The 17,941-nt window shown below is 36.5% G+C and overlaps 1 protein-coding gene across 1 annotated transcript in view; it reads left to right on the top strand.

Annotated features, from left to right (window-relative positions):
- Window positions 1–1,822: 1,822 nt before the first annotated feature.
- AASDH (aminoadipate-semialdehyde dehydrogenase) overlaps window positions 1,823–17,941 on the top strand; it is a 53,156-nt gene continuing 37,037 nt past the window's right edge. The window contains exons 1-4 of the mRNA XM_007946214.2: window positions 1,823–2,052; window positions 3,258–3,378; window positions 6,490–6,809; window positions 12,840–13,032. Of these exons, the coding sequence (XP_007944405.1) occupies window positions 1,823–2,052; window positions 3,258–3,378; window positions 6,490–6,809; window positions 12,840–13,032 (864 nt within the window). The remainder of the gene's footprint in view (window positions 2,053–3,257; window positions 3,379–6,489; window positions 6,810–12,839; window positions 13,033–17,941) is intronic.

Here is a 17,941-nt window from a genome sequence, read left to right as displayed (position 1 = left end):
TTTTCTAATTCCAAGTCTTTGCATATTTCATTATAATAACTGACTTTGTCTTCTTTGAAATCTTCTATTCAGCTCTTTTATCTTGTCATTTCTTCCATTGCTTTATTCTGTAGCTTTAGCTACTCTTTGTTCAAGAGCAAGTTTCATATATAAGTAGATAAAAACCGTTTTTTTTTTTCCCTAAAAAAAAGCTGGTAATTCCCTCTCTGCTGCCACATAGTAGCTTAAAAACACCACGATCATTGCCCTTGATACTTGTTAATAATTTACATCTGCCCCTCCAACTGTAACAACTCCCCTGCAAGCAGAAACTTTCATTCAAGCGTTTAGCTTACCTAACTCTCTCCCCCTCAGGGCTGTTTTTTCTTCATAGCGCCTATTACAAGTAGAAATTTTCTTATTTAAATCCCAATTAAAATATCAGCTTAATTATTACAGGGACTATGATTGCAGTCTTCACCCTGTAGTCACAGCCCCTAGCAGGTACTCAGGAAGTGTACCATGATAAAGGCCAGTCAAGTCTCACACCGATTTATTTAATCTTTATTCACAACAATCCTAGGTAATTTATTAATTTCTACTTTATGAATAAGGAGATTGCGGCTCACAAGTTAAGTATTTTGCCCACGTTTTTGGCTTTGTGGTATGGCCATAATCTGGTTAGTTTCCGAAGTTCAAGACTGCGCTGCCAAAACTAGCCTCTGAGCCCCTAGCAGACAACTGAAGTCAGTAGTTTTCTTCGGTATCGGTTTCTTAGCTCCCGCAAGACTTCAGTGGTCGATAGAGATCACACCAATGTGTCGACGCACACGATTGTCGTAGAAGACAGCGCCACTCAGCTTCCCGGCGGTCCGCGCGGCGGAGTGTTTTACGGCTTCTGGGTGGGTACTCCTTCTGTGGTCCGTGAGGAAGGAAAATTGGCGTCGTGCTGTAGGGACACGGCACGGTTACGTACGAATGACGTTAAGACTTTCAGAGTGAGTTCCTGGAGGAGCCCGGTCCTGCGAGGTTTTGTGTGAGGGAGGCGAAGTCTGGTCTCTCACAGATTACTGAGCTTCCATCGTTGGATTTTGAAACTGTGGGGTCTGCTGGGCTCTTTGGTGCAAGGGATAAACCTGATGCGTATGACCTCTGTCAGCCTCCAACCCTCTGCCACTTCTCTGCCGCTTCATTCAAATGGAAATAATTCCGACCTGCCTGTTTCTTAACGTGCTTGCGAAGGGCAAATGAAAAAATGTTTTTGGAAGCTATAAAGGGCTATATAACGTGCATTATTACTAAGCGAAGTTGAATAATGTAAGTTAAAAAACAGGTGCATACGGGGAAATTTCTAGATGATTTACCCGTTTTAAAAACAGCGAGTAACCTATAGTCCCGAAAATGATAAAATGTTTTTGACACTCTTGGGCTTATGGTTCCTATATAGAATCTTCTACAATTGTAAACAAAGAAGCAAATATCTTAATGATCCTATTATATATAAAAGCTGCTTATCAGATACCGCTTCCTCCCCCCTCCCCCATAATTTACAGAAATGTTTGGGACAACCACTAAATATGATTTTCTGCAATGGAGAGAATATATTAATGATTCAATTGGAAATGAAAACCTGAAATGATAATAGATTTTGCCTTTGTTGTTCCCTGTCGCCAACACTCAAACTAGCAGTTAAAAGTAGAAAAACGTCAGTGTTGTATAGATGTGTATGGTGAGTTGTAATATCATTAAAATGCCTTCCTAATCTCTAAAACTCTCTCTTTTCTTAATGTTTCTGTAATATGTAGAGTTTTCTGCTACCGAAGATGTTTAGATTTTCAGTGAGATGACGCTTCAGGAATTGGTACATCAGGCAGCTTCCCTTTATTCGGACAGAATAGCTGTGTGCTTTGATGAATGTGACAGCCAGCCTCCGATTTATTACACCTACAGGACTATGATTAATGCTGCTTCAGAATTGTCAAATTTTCTGCAGTTACAATGTGATTTTCAAGGAATTCAGGAAATTGGTCTCTTCTGCCATCCTGGGATAAACTTACCCTCTTGGATTTTAGGGTAATTTTTTGTTATAAATTTTGTGTTATTTAACATATGGACTATATTGCAAGTTATTGTTCTGTTTACTATTAAGGGCTTTTTCTGCATTTCTTGGTCACTTTTGAGCAAGTTAAGGAGATTGTGTTTCCCCTGTTATTATCTTTAATCATTTAAATTACTCTGAGTTTATTTAGAAGAAACTAAAGATTTCAACTAATAGAACATGAAATATCTCCAAAATATAAAGGCTTAATTTTTCTGCTAAAGGAAAAGTCTTAAATTCTGTTACTGGATCAAAGAAAATGTGTATTTCAGAAAGATGTTAAACTGAATTTTTAAGCTCTCAGGTTTCCAGTCAATGAATAAATGAGAGTTTAGGTTAATAATTTACTTTTATTCAGTCATTAACACAAATTTATTGAGAATGTATTGTGTGCATAGATCTAGTGTCCCCACAGTAAATCTCAGAGTACTCTTTGTTAAAATGACTAACTGATCTTTGATCTTGTTTGTACAGATACTGCCATATAGAAATCAATTTTAAAGGGTTCTCTTCAACCCCCAGGTCTTCTGTTTTTGGTGAAACACATTTTTTGGTACAGTGCAGATTCTAATAATGAAATCTGCTCGTGGATATTTAGCTTATTTTATGTTATCGTACATAGACAATGAAGAAATTAAACTCTCCTACCTGTATTGTATTTTAGTAATAGTATTGTATTGTCAGGAGGTGTTGGTGGTTCAGTGATAGAATTCTCCCCTTCCATACAGGAGGCCTGGGTTTGATTTCGGCCAGTGCAGTTCATGAGTAGCCACTATCCATTTGTCAGTGGAGGCGTCTGTGTTACTGTGATGCTGACCAGGTTTCAGTTCAGCTTCTAGACTATAGATAGACCAGAAAGAAAGGTTTGGCAATCTCTTCTGAAAATTAGTTAATGAAAACCTTAAGGATCATAGTAGTCCAATCTCATTGTGCATGGGGTTGCTGTGATTCGGGGGCTGACTGATGGCAGCAAACAACATCATACATTAGTTTTGAAAAATATTGAATTTCTTTGTTTTAAGTGAGGAGAATTTAATATGGTAAATATTCAGGATATTCAGTTTTAAAAGCAGGATTAAATAACAATATTCATAGCCAAAGGTGTATCAGCAAAACACTGGGGCTTTCTGATAAGATAAAATGCTTCAGATATTCTGTGCTGACTACTTTATTTCTTTAGAATTCTCCAAGTTCCTGCTGCTTATGTTCCTATTGATCCAGATTCACCACCAACGTTATCAACTTACTTTATGAAAAAATGTAATCTAAAGTATATCCTTGTTGAAAAAAAGCAAGTTGCTGTAAGTCGAGATGTTTAAATTGCTTTTGTGTGTTTTACATTTATCTTTCAACTGAAGATTTCCCCACAGACAGAGAATTGATGATTTCTAAATTTGCAGGAGTTCTCAACTTCAGTACTATTGACGTTTTATATCCGATCAGCATTTTGAGGAGTGTCTTGTGTACTGTAGGATCTTTAGCAGTATCCATGATCTCTGTCTACTAGATGCCAGTAACACCACTCCATTCTCCCACCTTCGATCCTTATTGTGACAACTAAAAATGTTGTCACAATAAGGTGTCCCTTTATGTCCCTTGTGGCACTAACCCAGCCTTACTCCATTGAGAATCGTGCTTTGTGGCATGAAAGTGTCTTCTAGACTTCTAATGTTTTGTGCATTGTTTTGAATTCCCTTTTTCTTTCCACAGTATTTCCTATACTGGGAAAGTTTGATAATACTTGAAACATTTTATCTTTTTATTTTTATGGCAATTGGAGTTCCTGGGTGGTATGATTAATAGGCTCTGCTCCTCATTAGTCACCAACATTATGGAATTGTAGCCAACCTTTTATTTAGCAAAAGAGCCTGGCACTTGGACCAGACCTTTCTGGAAAAGTAGTTTTATTATTTTTTAAACTTTAAGTGATTCAACCAAACATCTAGCCAAGAAATAATGCTTCAGGGCAAGTTTTGGTATTGTATGTTCAGCAAGATGAAGCCTATGTTTCATTATTATTTATTTGCTTTATTGAAGATAAACGAAAAACATTTAGAAGGTATATTCAGTTAGCCTGTTTTTACCCATTTCCTATATGAACCAATTTACATAACTTAAATACATTAATTAAATACATAATTTAATTACTAAAATACATTTCACCTGCGTGTAAATATGTATATGTGTCTGTATATACTTACTTACAGCAGTAAGAAGTATTAAGAACTTGAGATACACGAGAGACTTCCTTGACAGTCATGGATACTAAAGGAAAGCCTCTAGAAAGATGCAACGAAAGTACTCATTTGGTTAATAAATATTTTTGAAGTAAAAATATATTAGTATCTGCCCAAAGTTTTCTCTGTCTTCTACTTCTCAAATTGATTATCCTTTTGTTGTTCATAAGTAAGCAAAATTAACATAAGATTGTGCCATTCACTTTTCTTAACAACCTTGTTGAAAATTTTGTAAGAGGTAGTTGGGTGTGAGAATTGTTAATATCAAGGTACCATGGCCACAGGTAGTAAGGAGTTGGGCACATAGAAAACCCCTAGAAAACCTTTTTATCTTTTATTCTGTGACTTTGATGTTAGTATAAGTATTCTTCCTTCATTTAACACCGAGAAATTAGGAGGCATTTACTCAGCATCTGCTGGATGCCTAGCATCCACTAGAGAAGTGGTTCTTTGGTTCTCAATCAGAGATGATTTTTGCCCCCTCAGTGGCATTTGACAATGTCTGGAGGTATTTTTGATTGTCATGATGTGTTGAGGTACTACTGGTATCTAGTACTTAGAGAGGCCAGCGATGCTGCCAAACATCCTACAGCATACAACAATAAAGAATTACCTGGTTCAAAATGTCAGTAGTGTCAAGGTTGAGAAACTGCACTATGGACAAGGTGGTGGGAGAACACTGATATGTGAAAGAAGCCTAAGATAAGATTTGTGACCTCTAACTGCTTATAAGGAGCTCTGGTAGCACAGTGCCTAAGGCACTTGACTGCTAACCAGAAGGCTGGCGGTTCAAATCCACCAGCTACTCCTCGGAAGGAAGGTTGGGCAATCTATTTCTGTAGTGATACTGCCTCGGCAACCCAAGGAAGGGTTGCTATGAGTTGGGTCCGACTGGATGGCACATAATAACAACAATAACAACGGCTTATAAAGTAGAGAGAAATACTTAATACTCCTGAGCCTGTGAGGTCTATGCATTGTGATATTGCTCTGAAAAAAGTAAATGTAATCTAGTAGAGATAGGAAAATTTTAATTTAGGAGGAGAGTTTTGAGTTAGGTCTTAAGAATATATAGGAATATATATATTGCAGGCTATCTTCATATATAACAAACACACAAGCGGAAAATATGTGCTGGTTATAACCTGTATGCTGGCTTTATAACTATTTGTACTGATTTCTTAAATGTGAAAACAGGATTTCTTGCATTAAGCTGCTTTTTATATATCTAAAAAGGTACATTCAAACAGAACCTCACTCTTAACATGTGCGAACTGATTTCAGCATTTTTTCATTTGTCTCCATCCATCAAATCACCTGAGCCAGAAACCTAACTCTTCTAGGTTCACTTCATATACAGAAGGTCACCCAGCCCTATAGATTCTTTGCTTCTAGACCCTTTCTGTCAGACTAGTTCAGATTATCTGATATGTGAGACAACATGTCTGAATTGTTACAAAAGATTCATTAAATATCTCTGAGATGTTAGAGTCTTTTTTGTCAGTCCATCCTCTGTCCTGTATGGAGCATAGTCTAATTAGTCTATGCTATTTCCACCTTCAATTGAGATTTACAGTTTACAAGTTAAGATCTTAATGCTGGGTATACAAAGTTGTTAAGGATCTAACATCTCATCTCCTATCAATAGAATAATTTCCACTTCTTTCCTCCCCACAGCAATTTTTGCAACTGCAACTTCGTGAAATACTAAGGTTTTTCACAATACTAGCTTTCTCTGGTCAGATCCTCTGTTTTGGGTGGTTTCTTTGCCTGAAGCACCCCTTTTCTTTATTTGGAGAATAGCTGTTTAACACTTCTAAGATTTATCTCAAACACTACCTATGCTATCCCTGACTTTCCAGGTAGAGTCAAGTTCAACCTCCTCTGTTGCCATTACCATTTCAAGCATACTTCATTATCACACTGACCACATTATATTACAGTTGTCCATTTATATATGCCTATTTACTCTGAAGGTACATTTGAAAGTAAGGATGGCACCTTACTCTAGGAGGATTTTATCTCTTTATCCTTGAATATATATAGCAAGTACCTCAAAAAAACGTTTTTCTAGGAGTAAACGAATGTCTCATATTAGTTCTAAATATTAGAAAAGAAGTCTTTTAACAAACTAATATTGTAAACTTTTTTCCAAACTTTTTTCTTATCCAATAGAAATTCAGATCTTCCCATGACACATTATTGAACTATGACACATTCACAGTAGAACATAATGACCTAGTACTCTTTAGACTTCACTGGAAGAATGTTGAGGTGAATTTGATGCTAAGTGATGGAAAAGACAAATATGGAAAAGAAAAAATGAAAAACAGCAAGAGTTCTGGAAACAGCAATGAAGGAAAATCAGAAGAATGTATAGACGTGAGGCTAAAGCATTGCTTAGCTTATATTCTGCATACATCAGGGACTACGGGGATACCTAAGATTGTCAGAGTGCCTCACGCATGTATAGTACCAAATATCCAGCATTTTCGGTAAGTTCTTTCCTTAGAATCTTTATTCAAAACTTGTATTTTAAAGGGAAAAAAAATGGAAAATATTTGTTCTTCATAACTCTTGTTCCTAAATTAATAGTCCTAACAAAATGAGGTCTCTTTTGTCTCAGTTCTGTCTGAACTTTGGTTCTCTACAGGCTAGAGTTTCATCTATTTGATCCAGGTCTGGACCCAAGCATGATGAATAATGCTGTGCTTGGGTGTGTTGCTTTGATTTAATTATTAATAGGAAGTGATGAGGAGTATTCCCTGGAGAAGTGCCAGCAAGGTATGGAAGGAGGAGTTTGCTAGGGTGTGATAGGGTAAGGTTGAGAAAAGAATGGGATGGCTTGAGGTGTAGCCTGAGAGGGGTAGTGGGTGCGGCCTGTTAGGAAGTTTGAACTTAATCCAGTAGGTGATGGGGAACCATTAGAGGATCTGTACATTATTAATCTTCACTCCTATTTCAATTTGAAATAATCAGGAGATGAGAAATCTGTAAAAGGAGTACTATTAGTTTGACAAAAAAGGAAACAAAAGGAGGAAGGGAACTAGAGGCAAGTAGTTTTAGAAAATAAAGGAGGAAAAGAAATAGAAACTTCATGAGACATGAAATTTAAAAATTTCTATCAACCACATTTAAAAAGTAAAACACAAGTGAAATTAATTTTAACAGTTTAATATGTTGTTGTTGTTGTTATGTGCCATCGAGTTGGACCCAACTCATAGCGACACCTCCTTGGGTTTCCGAGGCAGTATCACTACAGAAGTAGATTGCCCCATCTTCCTTTCGAGGAATGGCTGGTGGGTTCAAACCACCAGCCTTACTGTCATTTCAGTATGTATTGTCAAAAATCTGATCAGTAAGTCAATTAGAATTAAAAGGTTTTATTTGGCAGAAAAAAAAAAATCATTCTTGAATCAGGAGCACCCCTCTAAAGAAATGAATTCATAAAGTTAAATTTTGATCACTTTATATACAGTATATACAGTATAAATTTATATATTCCCAAAATGGAAATATAAAATAATTGGTTGCCATTCACTTAATCAGCAGGAGGTGGCACTTGGATTGCTTTATGTTTCCATGTCTGCATTCTGTAGGCTAGTTAATGGCTTATCTCATTACTTAAATGTTTCCTAGAACTGTCTTTTTTTCTTTTTCTAATTCATTTTATTGAAATATAATTTATATACAGTGAAATACACAAAACTAAAGTGACATGGGTCAATGCTTTTTTTTTTTTTCCAGTATTCCTTCCCCTCTCCTTCCACCCCCGGCAACCAACAAAGAAAGTTTCCCTCCATATATAAACCTTTCCTTGACCCTCCACAACAACGAACTAATACTATATTTGTCCTTCTGTGATTGACTTATTTCACTCAGCATAATGTCCTCCAAGTTCATCCATATTATGTCGTGTTTTGCAGACTGTACATTATTCTTTAGTACTGCATAGCATTCCATTATGTGTATATACCAGTTTGGTCATCTACTCTTCTGCTATAAATCTTAGAGATAAGTCCCTTGGCAGATATAAAATTATTGGCAAATATGAATTTGTTGCTGTCATTTTTTTTTATGCTTTTTCATGGTGTCGATTTCTTTGTTCCAAGTACTTTTCTATGCTGAGCTCATTTTGTTTATGAATCGTGTTAACACATCCTTCCTTGCTGTTATTTTAGCATTTGCTGAATATTTATGCTGATCCTCTTTTTTGAATTGAAGGTTTATCATTTTTCTTTGAGATTACCCTTTGATTTATAATTTTCTTCCCAAGTTTAGAATAGTCCGTTCTATCTTGTAGTTGTCTTGACTTCCCTACCATCTAGAAGTTCTGTAATAACACAGTTTTTTCCCTCTTTTTGGATTGTAGGTGTCCTCATTTGTCAATTGGTGTCTCTGGTTTCCTGTTTACAATCTTGTAGGCTTATTTACTTTGGATACTTCCATAGCTGGGTTGGTTTCTGAGTTATATCATCATGTGTGTTAATGGTCAGTTGTTGTTGGCTGTTGTTGCTTCTCCATCCAAAGGGCTCCCTTTAGCATCTCTTGTAAGGTTGGTCTGGTTTTAACAAATTCCCTTTATTTCTGCTTATCTGGAAATGTCCTAATTTCACCATCATATTTGAGGGAACGTTTTGCTGGGTACCTAATTCTTGGTTGGAAATTTTTCTCTTTCAGTGTTTTATATATACCATCCCATTTTCTTCTTGCCTGCATGGTTTCTGTTGAGAAATCCGAGCTTAGTCTTATTGGTTGCCCCTTAAAGGTAATTTTTTGTTTTTCCTGTGCTGCTCTCATGATTCTTCCTTTGTCTTTAGTTTTGATAGTTTGACTTCCTGAATGGATATATTCTCATCTTTCATCATACCAGGAAAATTCTCTTTCTACAGATCTTCAACAATTTTCTCTGTGGTTTTATTAGTCTCTTCCTGTTCTGGAATTTGGATTACACATAGATTATTCCTTTTGATGGTATCCCACATGAACCTTAGGCTTTCTTCATTTTGTTTTGATCTTTTTTCTGATTTATCCCTTTCCAAAGAAGTGTTCAGGTATTTGCCTTCAATCTCCCTAATTCTGTCTTCCATTGATTCAATTCTGCTTCTTTGCCCATTCAATGTCTTATCTATTTCTGACAATATAGTATTAATCTTCTGGATTTCTGTGTGTAGATTTTGTATCATTTCTAATTTTTCGTTTATTTTGTCATTGTGTTCTTGTATTATCTTTCATAATTGTTTTAGGGTTTTCTCTGTGTTTTCCTTGATCTCTCTCTCAGTCGTTGAAGATACCTAGATATAATTCTTTTGAATTCCTTATCAGGGAGTTCCAATTCTGCGTCTTCCTCGGGGATGTGTTTTGGGTCTATATCATGGTCCCTTGTTTCTCCTGCTTTATCTTGCTTCTTTGTGTGGACTGTGATGCTCTGTTGTCTCTGTAGCATTGTGATGTTTTTGTGTTCATATTTAATTGGTGGTTGTATGTTGGAGTGACTTACCTACAATTTTCGTTTTGTTTTGTTTCTATGTTATCTACACAAGCAGGGTACTGTGCTCCTCTATTCACTAGTTCACAGCATTTATACACTCGCCACCTGTCTCCTTTCCTGTTGTCAGCCTCTCGTATGTCCCTGCCAACCTTGGCAAACAGAGCCTATTCTTTGGTCCCTGGATTCCAAATGAGATTGCTTTCACTTTAAAATCCAGAATGGTTGCCACTTGTAAACATTCAAAATGGCTGCGCCCTCTGGTCACTTTAAATATCCAACATGGCTGCCACTTGTAAACATTCAAAATGGCTGCCCCCTCGGTCACTTTAAATATCCAAAATGGCTGCACCCTCCAAACAGTGGAAAGTCCACAGCTCAGGTTGTCTCCCTCCTTGCTGTTTCCCTTCCTAGTCATAGACCACCAGTGCAGTTATCCCTGCAGCCCTTGGCCAGAGCTGATCTTTAGGTCAGTTCTTAGGTCCCAGCACCACTTGGAAATATTCAGGCTGTTGGTCCCATCAGAGTAGCTGACAGTCCTCAGCTCTGACTGTCTTTGTACTCACTGTACTTGTTGTTGAGGTTTTTCCACTAGTTGGTGCTTAATCCACTTCTGTGTAGTTCCTTTCTTTCAAAGCTCAAGGCTCCAGGATTATCTTCTGTATCTCTGTCAATTAGTTTTTCTTTGTTGAAGAGGGCCTGTGTCACTTGTCTACCTATTCCTCCATCTTACCAGAAGTCTACCAGAATTGTCTTTACCACATGTTTCTAGTTTCTGGAGAGGGTTAAGTTTAAACAGAGAAGACCTCTTCTTGTAACACTAATGAATATAAAAACATTGTTAGTGAGGTATTTTACATTCTCATTTTCATGCTAATCATCTTCAAAATTCATTATATATTTAACACCTGTACATCTCACTTTGAACTAGCTGTAGTTTTAGTGCCTCAATAGGCAGATGTTGTTAATTGCTGTTATGTCAATTCCAATTCAGGATTCTATGTGTGCAGAATAGAACTGCTCCCTAGGGTTTTCAAGGGTATGACTTTGTGGAAGTAGATCACCAGGCCTGTCTTCCCAGATTCTTCTGGGTGGGTTTGAACCACTGGTCTTTTGGTTAGTAGTCAAGTACTTAACCATTTGTGCCATTCTGGGACTCTGTAAGTCCATGTAGCTGGTGACAACTGTATTGGACAGAGCAACTCTAGAAAGAGAGAATGGTTAAATAAACACTGCAGCATTCAAAAAAAACCAAACTCACTGCTGTGGAGTCAGTTCAACTCATAGCAATCCCTCCTTGGGTTTCCAAGGCAGTATCTCTAAGTAGATTGCTCAGTCTTCCTTCTAAGGAGTGGCTGGTGGGTTTGAACTGCCAGCCTTCTGGTTAGCAGTAAAATGCCTTAGGCATTGCGCCACCAGAGCATCATTAAGATAAAATGCTTAAGGGTAGAAAGGTATCTATTATAATTGAGCATCAGATCTTTTTTGATTTGACTTCTGAGTAGGCACTCTGGTGGCTTAGTGCCCAAGGCATTTGACTGCTAACTAGAAGGCCAGCGGTTCAAACCCACCAGCCACTCCTCGGTAGGAAGGTTGGGCAGTCTACTTCTGTAATGATACCACCTTGGAAACCCAAGGAGGAGTTCCTATAAGTTGGGTTTGACCTGATGGCAGTGAGTTTAGTTTGAGGACAGATGGAGACATTAGTGGTTGTGTGGTAGAATTCTCCCCTTCCATGCTGGAAACCCTGGTTCCATTCCCAGCCAGTGTACCTCAAGCTCAGTCACTGTCAGTAGAGGCAGCATGTCACACATCCTGTTGTTTGTGGGGTCTCCATGAGTTGGGAACTGGCTGGATGGCAGCTACCAACAGCCTAGGGCAGAGAAGAGATGACAGCTGGAGGTGAGGGAATAGGATATGGGAATGGAAATAACAAAAACAATGTTTTGTTCTGGAAACTAGTTTTAAAGGGACACAGGATAGAAGGGATGCTGGGAGTTGTGCCGGTTTTTGTTTTTGTTTAAGAGAGGTTTATGGACTGAAGTTAGAGAACTGGTGGAAAGAGTTGGATTAAATAATAAGTTTGCAGAAAAATAAGATACCTTTATATGAGAAGGAGTGGCTTTTAAAATACTGGATGAAGTACATTCTCTTTTTTATTGTTGTTAGTTGTCTTCTAGTTGTCCCCAACTCACGGAGACCTCATGTACAACAAAAGGAAACCTATCCAGCACTGCACTATCTTCGCTGTCGTCAGTATGCTTGAGTCCATTGTGGCCATTGTATGCTTTGAGTGCCTTCCAGCCTAGGAGGTTCCGGCACTACATTAGGCATTGTTCTGTGTGATCCATAGAGTTTTCATTGACTAATTTTCAGAAGTATATAGCCAGGTCTGTCTTTCTAGTCTTAGTCTGGGTTAGTTTGAGCTGCCATCCTGTAGGTTAGTAGATGAGCACAAACTGTGCCCTACCCTTGGACCAAAGAGGAGTCCTAAACCCTTTTTTAAAGGGTTTCCAAATCAGACCAACTCAAGATAATCTCCCTTTGATTAATTTAATATCTGCTTGGTTACTTGTAACAAATCTGTATCATCTCTTCACAGCAGTTCCTACATTAGTGTTTGGTGGAATAACTCATAGAACTGTATGTATGCTACAAAGTAGACTCTGCCTCCCTTCTGTTCTCCACTTCTCATGTGACAATATCTTTTATAGACCACCCTAATGGGGAATATACTAGGAAAGGGATTCAGGGGATTATAGTTTACCCTTGCCGTGTTGACACATCAAAAAATTACTATAGTTGACAAATTATCTCATGGTGAAAAGTATTGCTTTAAATAGCTTTTAATCCTTACATTTATAAAGAAAAGTTCTAGAATGTACAGCACTATTTTGGTTAATTTAAAAGAGAAGAATAAAATCTGACCAATGCCAAGAAACTCAGTGATCATAAGCACTTTTTTTTAGGATGCATGTTTATCGAATGCTGGACATTTTTCATGACTACATTCTGTTTTTTATTCTATTTTGTTTAGGATAATTTTTGAGGTCACACAAGAAGATATTTTGTTTCTGGCTTCACCTCTGACCTTTGATCCTTCTGTTGTGGAAATATTTGTTGCTTTGTCATGTGGTGCCTCTCTGCTGATTGTACCATCTTCAGTGAAAGTGCTTCCATCAAAATTAGCTGTTGCTCTCTTTTCCCATCACAGAGTAACTGTTTTGCAGGTACATGCTAGGGGCAAATGAAATGTTCTTCACTATTCAAGATTTTATGTGTTTCAGAGCATATTTTGTATTTTCATAGTTCTTTACTATGGATTAATGATAATCTTTAGATTCTCATCAGTAGATCATATTTGACTTGGTTTGGATAAGGAAGAGAAGAATAGAGGTTTATCCTTTCCATTCTGTGTAGAATATGTATTTTTTATTTCTTTTGATAATGTATCTTTTATTTTAAAGTGAATTTTAGCTTTGTTAGGGGTTATCTTTTCCCTCCAAAGTCAAGTTTCTTATCAAATGATACAGAGTCATCAAAGATTTCTGCCTTACTGTATAGTTTATTTTTTAAAAAGAGCTTCTGGTACAGATTTTATTTACAAATAATGGCCCTAATCAGATATGAAGCAAGGATCTTAAAAGCTCTCAAAAAGAAGATATGCTACTAAGTTTTCAAAATTAGAAAGAATAGAATATATTGAGTTATTGTGGAGGAAAAATTAAGGATGACTTATTTCTTCCAGGAAGGGGAAGTTTCTCTTCTTAGGAAAGAAGGGTCCAATATTTAGTTTCCTATAAACCTAAAATATATAAGAGAATTTTATACTTAAATATTCTGAGCAAAACAGTTATATTATTTAAATTGGCATCCTTTAAAAGTGAAACCTTTTAATTAGAGAAAAACTTAGATTGCTAGCCAGGTAGCATGTCAGCATAATTGTATTTTTAGTTTTTACATGAATTTTGTTTTAGAAACTTTATTTTTTTTATTATATGCTAAGTCTTGTTTTTCTATGCCTAAGATAGTTTAGCAGTAAAGATTTTGACTTGCATTTGCCACTAAATTTATCATTTTACTTTATGAGTATCTAATAAGTACTTGCATGCTTTATCTTGTGTGGAGAATCTGTCTAATTATCAGTTGACCACTGAGCTACAGAGATACTTACAAAGGGTGATCCCTAGGAAATCCAACTTAAAAATAAACACAAGAATATGTATTTTTTAAAAAACAAAATAGGGCTGTCAGAGGCCATGCATCACATGGGACAAAGATTTCATAGATTTAGCCCAGGTAAGTTATAAACGAGGGAGCTCTGGTAGCATAGTGGCTAAGACACTTGCCTGCTAACCAGACGGCTGGCGGTTCAAACCCACCAGCCACTCCTCGGAAGGAAGGTTGGGCAATCCTACTTCCGTAGTGATACTGCCTCGGAAACCCAAGGAGGGGTCGCTATGAGTCGGGGCCGACTTGACGGCACATAACAACAACAACAACAAGTTATAAACGAAGAAATGAACAAGCAAACAAAAAAAACCAGTAACATACTTCGGAGGAAAATTAGCAGAGTCTAGAGTGCTGAATTACTTAAAATTTCCAGTTTTAATTAAAAAAATTATAACATATGCAAAGAAGTATAGGAAATTATGACTTATACGCATGGGGGCAGGGTGAGGAGTGATCAGTAGAATGTGTCTGTAAGTATTCTCAGCTGTTCTATTTAGCAAAGACTTCAAAATAGCTATTGTGAATATATCCACAGAACTAAAAGAAACTGTATTTAAAGAATTAAAGGGAAGTAAAACACTAATGAATTAACAAATAGAAATTATCAAGAAGATAGATATTATAAAAAATCAACTAAATGAAAATTCTGGAGTTGAAAAGTATCATAATTGAAATGAAAAATTAACTGGAAGGACTCAGTCAGATACACGATGACAGAAGACAGACTTAGTGAACCTGAAGAGAGATTAATTGAAATGAACCTCTCTGAAAACAGACAAAAAGATTGGAGAAAAATGATTGAAGCTTCAGAGGCCCATGTGGCAACATCACATGTACCATTTATATAGAAGGATCCAAAAGGAGAAGCAAGAGAAATGGACAGAAAAAAGCCTTCAAAGAAGCAATGACTTAAAACTTCCAAAATTTGATGACAAACATGAATCTACACATCCAAGCAGCTCAGTAAATTCTAAGTAAGAAAACACAAAGAGACCCATACCTAGACACATTGTAGTCAAACTGTTAAAAGCTAAAGAAAAAGGAAAAAACCTTAACAACATCAAAATAGAAATGATTCATGACAGAGGGGAGCATCAGTACAATTAACACCAACTTCTCATCTTAAACAGTGGGGCTAGAAGGCAGTGGAATGGCATTCAGAGTACCAAAAGGGAGAAAACACACCTGCCAACCAAGAATTCTATATGCAGTGAAACTATCCTTGAAAAAGTGAGATAAAATAAAGACCTTCTCAGTAAACACTAAAGAGTGAAAGAATAGCTGGAAGAGATGCTTCACAAGAAATACTTTAGGCTTTTAAAAAAAAAAAAGAAATACCTTAGGCTTAAAGGAAATGATTCTAGATGGTGACTTAATTCACAGGGAAAAATGAAGAGTAATAGAAATGATAAATATGTGGATTAATAGGAAATACTCTGTATGATTTTCTCATTTCTTCTATAAAAAGCAAAATATTATTTAACACTGTATTGTAGGATATATAACATGTAGAGATGTAATATAAATGACCAGTGGACAGATGAGGGGACCATTAACACAAATACTGGAATAAAATTTCTGTATTTTATCAGAAGTTAAATTTTGAAATTAAATTCAAATTATTAACTTGAAGTTGTGGTAAGTTAAAATATGTATTTTAATCCAGGAGCAACTAATATAAAAAATTATTTGAGGAATTAAAATAGTACACTGAAAAATTTAACACATAAGTCAGCTAAAGAGGAACAGAAAAGACGGGAGGTATAGAAAGCACATTGTTGTTGTTGTTGTTATGTGCCATCGAGTCAGCCCTGACTCATAGCTACCCCTCCTTGGGTTTCCGAGGCAGTATCACTACGGAAGTAGGATTGCCCAACCTTCCTTCCGAGGAGTGGCTGGTGGGTTTGAACCGCCAGCCGTCTGGTTAGCAGGCAAGTGTCTTAGCCACTATGCTACCAGAGTGAATTCAACTGTATTGGTAATTATATTCAATCAAACTATAGAGATTGTCAGACTGGATGAAAAAGTAAGATCTGTAAGAGACACCCCTGAAATTTGAAGACACAAAAGGTTGAAAGCAAAGCAATAGGGAAAGATAAACTATGCAAACAGTAACCATTAGAGAACTGGAGCAATTATATTAGTATCAGTCCAACTAGAATTTAAGATAAGAAATACTACTAGAGATAGGCACATTTCATGACAAAGTTGAAAGTGCATCAAGGTATAACAGTTATAAAAGCATGTGTGTTGTTGTTAGCTGCTTTTGAGTTGGCCCCAACTCACAGTAACTCCATGCACAACAGGATTGGATCATTGTGATCCATAGAGTTTCATTGGCTGATGTGTTTGGGAGCAGGTTGGCAGACCTCTCTTCCTAGTCTATCTTACTCTTGAAGCTCTACTGAAACGTGATCAGCATCATAGAAACATGGAAGCCTACACTGACATATAAATGGTGGTTCCACTTGAGGTATATTGGCTGGGAATTGAACCCAGGGGTCCTGGATGAAAGGTGAGAGTTCTACCACTGATGTACCACTACCCTCTATAAACATATATGTACCTAAAAATAGAACTTCCAAACATATTAAGCAAAAATGAATAGAAATGAAAGGAAAAAATGATAATTCAGTAATAATAGTTGAAGATTTTAATACCCCACTTTGAATGATTGCTTGAACAACTAAACAAAATCAGCAAGACTATAGAAGACTTGTACAGTACTATCAACCAAATGACATGTATAGTGCACTCCACCCAGTGAATGAGAATACACATTCTTTTCAAGCACACATAGTACATTCCGTAGGATAGATCATACATGCTAGGCCATGAAACAAGTCTTAGTATATTTTAAATAACTAAAATAAAGCCATACAAATTATTTTCTTCAACCATGATAGAATCAAGTTAGAATAAAAATAGGACGATAACTGGAAGTCCCTAAATAGTTGGAAATTAAACGAGTTTGGTGGGTTTTTTTTTTGGTATGTCTAAATAACCCATCAATTAAAAAAAAAAATCACAGGGGAAATTAGGAAATATTTTCAATGGAATAAAATGAAAACACAAAGTAGTGGTTAGGAGGAAATTTGTACTCTAAACACTTACATCAGAAAAGAGAGCGGTTTCTAATAACCTTTAGTGACACTAAGGAGATCTGATGGTGTAGGACCTAAGGCATTTGACTGCTAATGAGAAAGTTGGCAGTTCAAACCCACCATCCACTCCATGGAAGGAAGACTGGGCAATGTACTTCTGTAAAGATTTACTGCCTTGGAAATCTGAAGGAGGTCACAAGAGACAGAATCAACTCGATGGCAGTGAGTTTTCCTGTTTGTTTTTTTTTTTTAATGAAACGAGAGCAAAGCAAGCAGAAAAAGGGGGATAATAGTGATTACAGTAGAAATCAATAAAATTGGAGACAGAAAAACAGCAGAGAAAAAAAAAGTTGCTTCTTTGAAAAGATCAACAATATTGACAAATCTTTGGCTAACCTGATCAAGATAAAAAAAGAAGACACCAATTAAGAAAATCAGGCATGAGATAGGGGACATCACTACTGACCATTTGGAAATTAAATGTATTTTAAAGGAATACTGTGAACAACTTAATACCAATAATTTAGATGAAATGAACACATTCCTAAAAGCCATTACCAAAATTAATTCAGTTGGAAATAGAAAATCTGAATACACTGAAACAAGTATAGAAATATAATTAGAAATTTAAAAATTGTCTCATGAAGGAAAGCCTTGGGCCAGATCTTCCTTGGTAAATGCCATCTTTTTTTTTTTTTGACTGTGATTTTGGTGAAAATGTACAGAGCAAATTCACTTTCCATACAGCAGTTCACATATACTTTGTCTCATGACATTGACTACAATTTACCACAATGCAACA

The sequence above is a fragment of the Orycteropus afer genome, unplaced genomic scaffold (assembly GCF_000298275.1).
Source record: "Orycteropus afer afer isolate SDZICR_OR568_19922 unplaced genomic scaffold, OryAfe1.0 scaffold00153, whole genome shotgun sequence".
Classification (NCBI taxonomy): domain Eukaryota; kingdom Metazoa; phylum Chordata; class Mammalia; order Tubulidentata; family Orycteropodidae; genus Orycteropus; species Orycteropus afer.
Note: the sequence above shows the minus strand (reverse complement) of the source record. Positions and strands in the feature narration are given on the sequence as shown.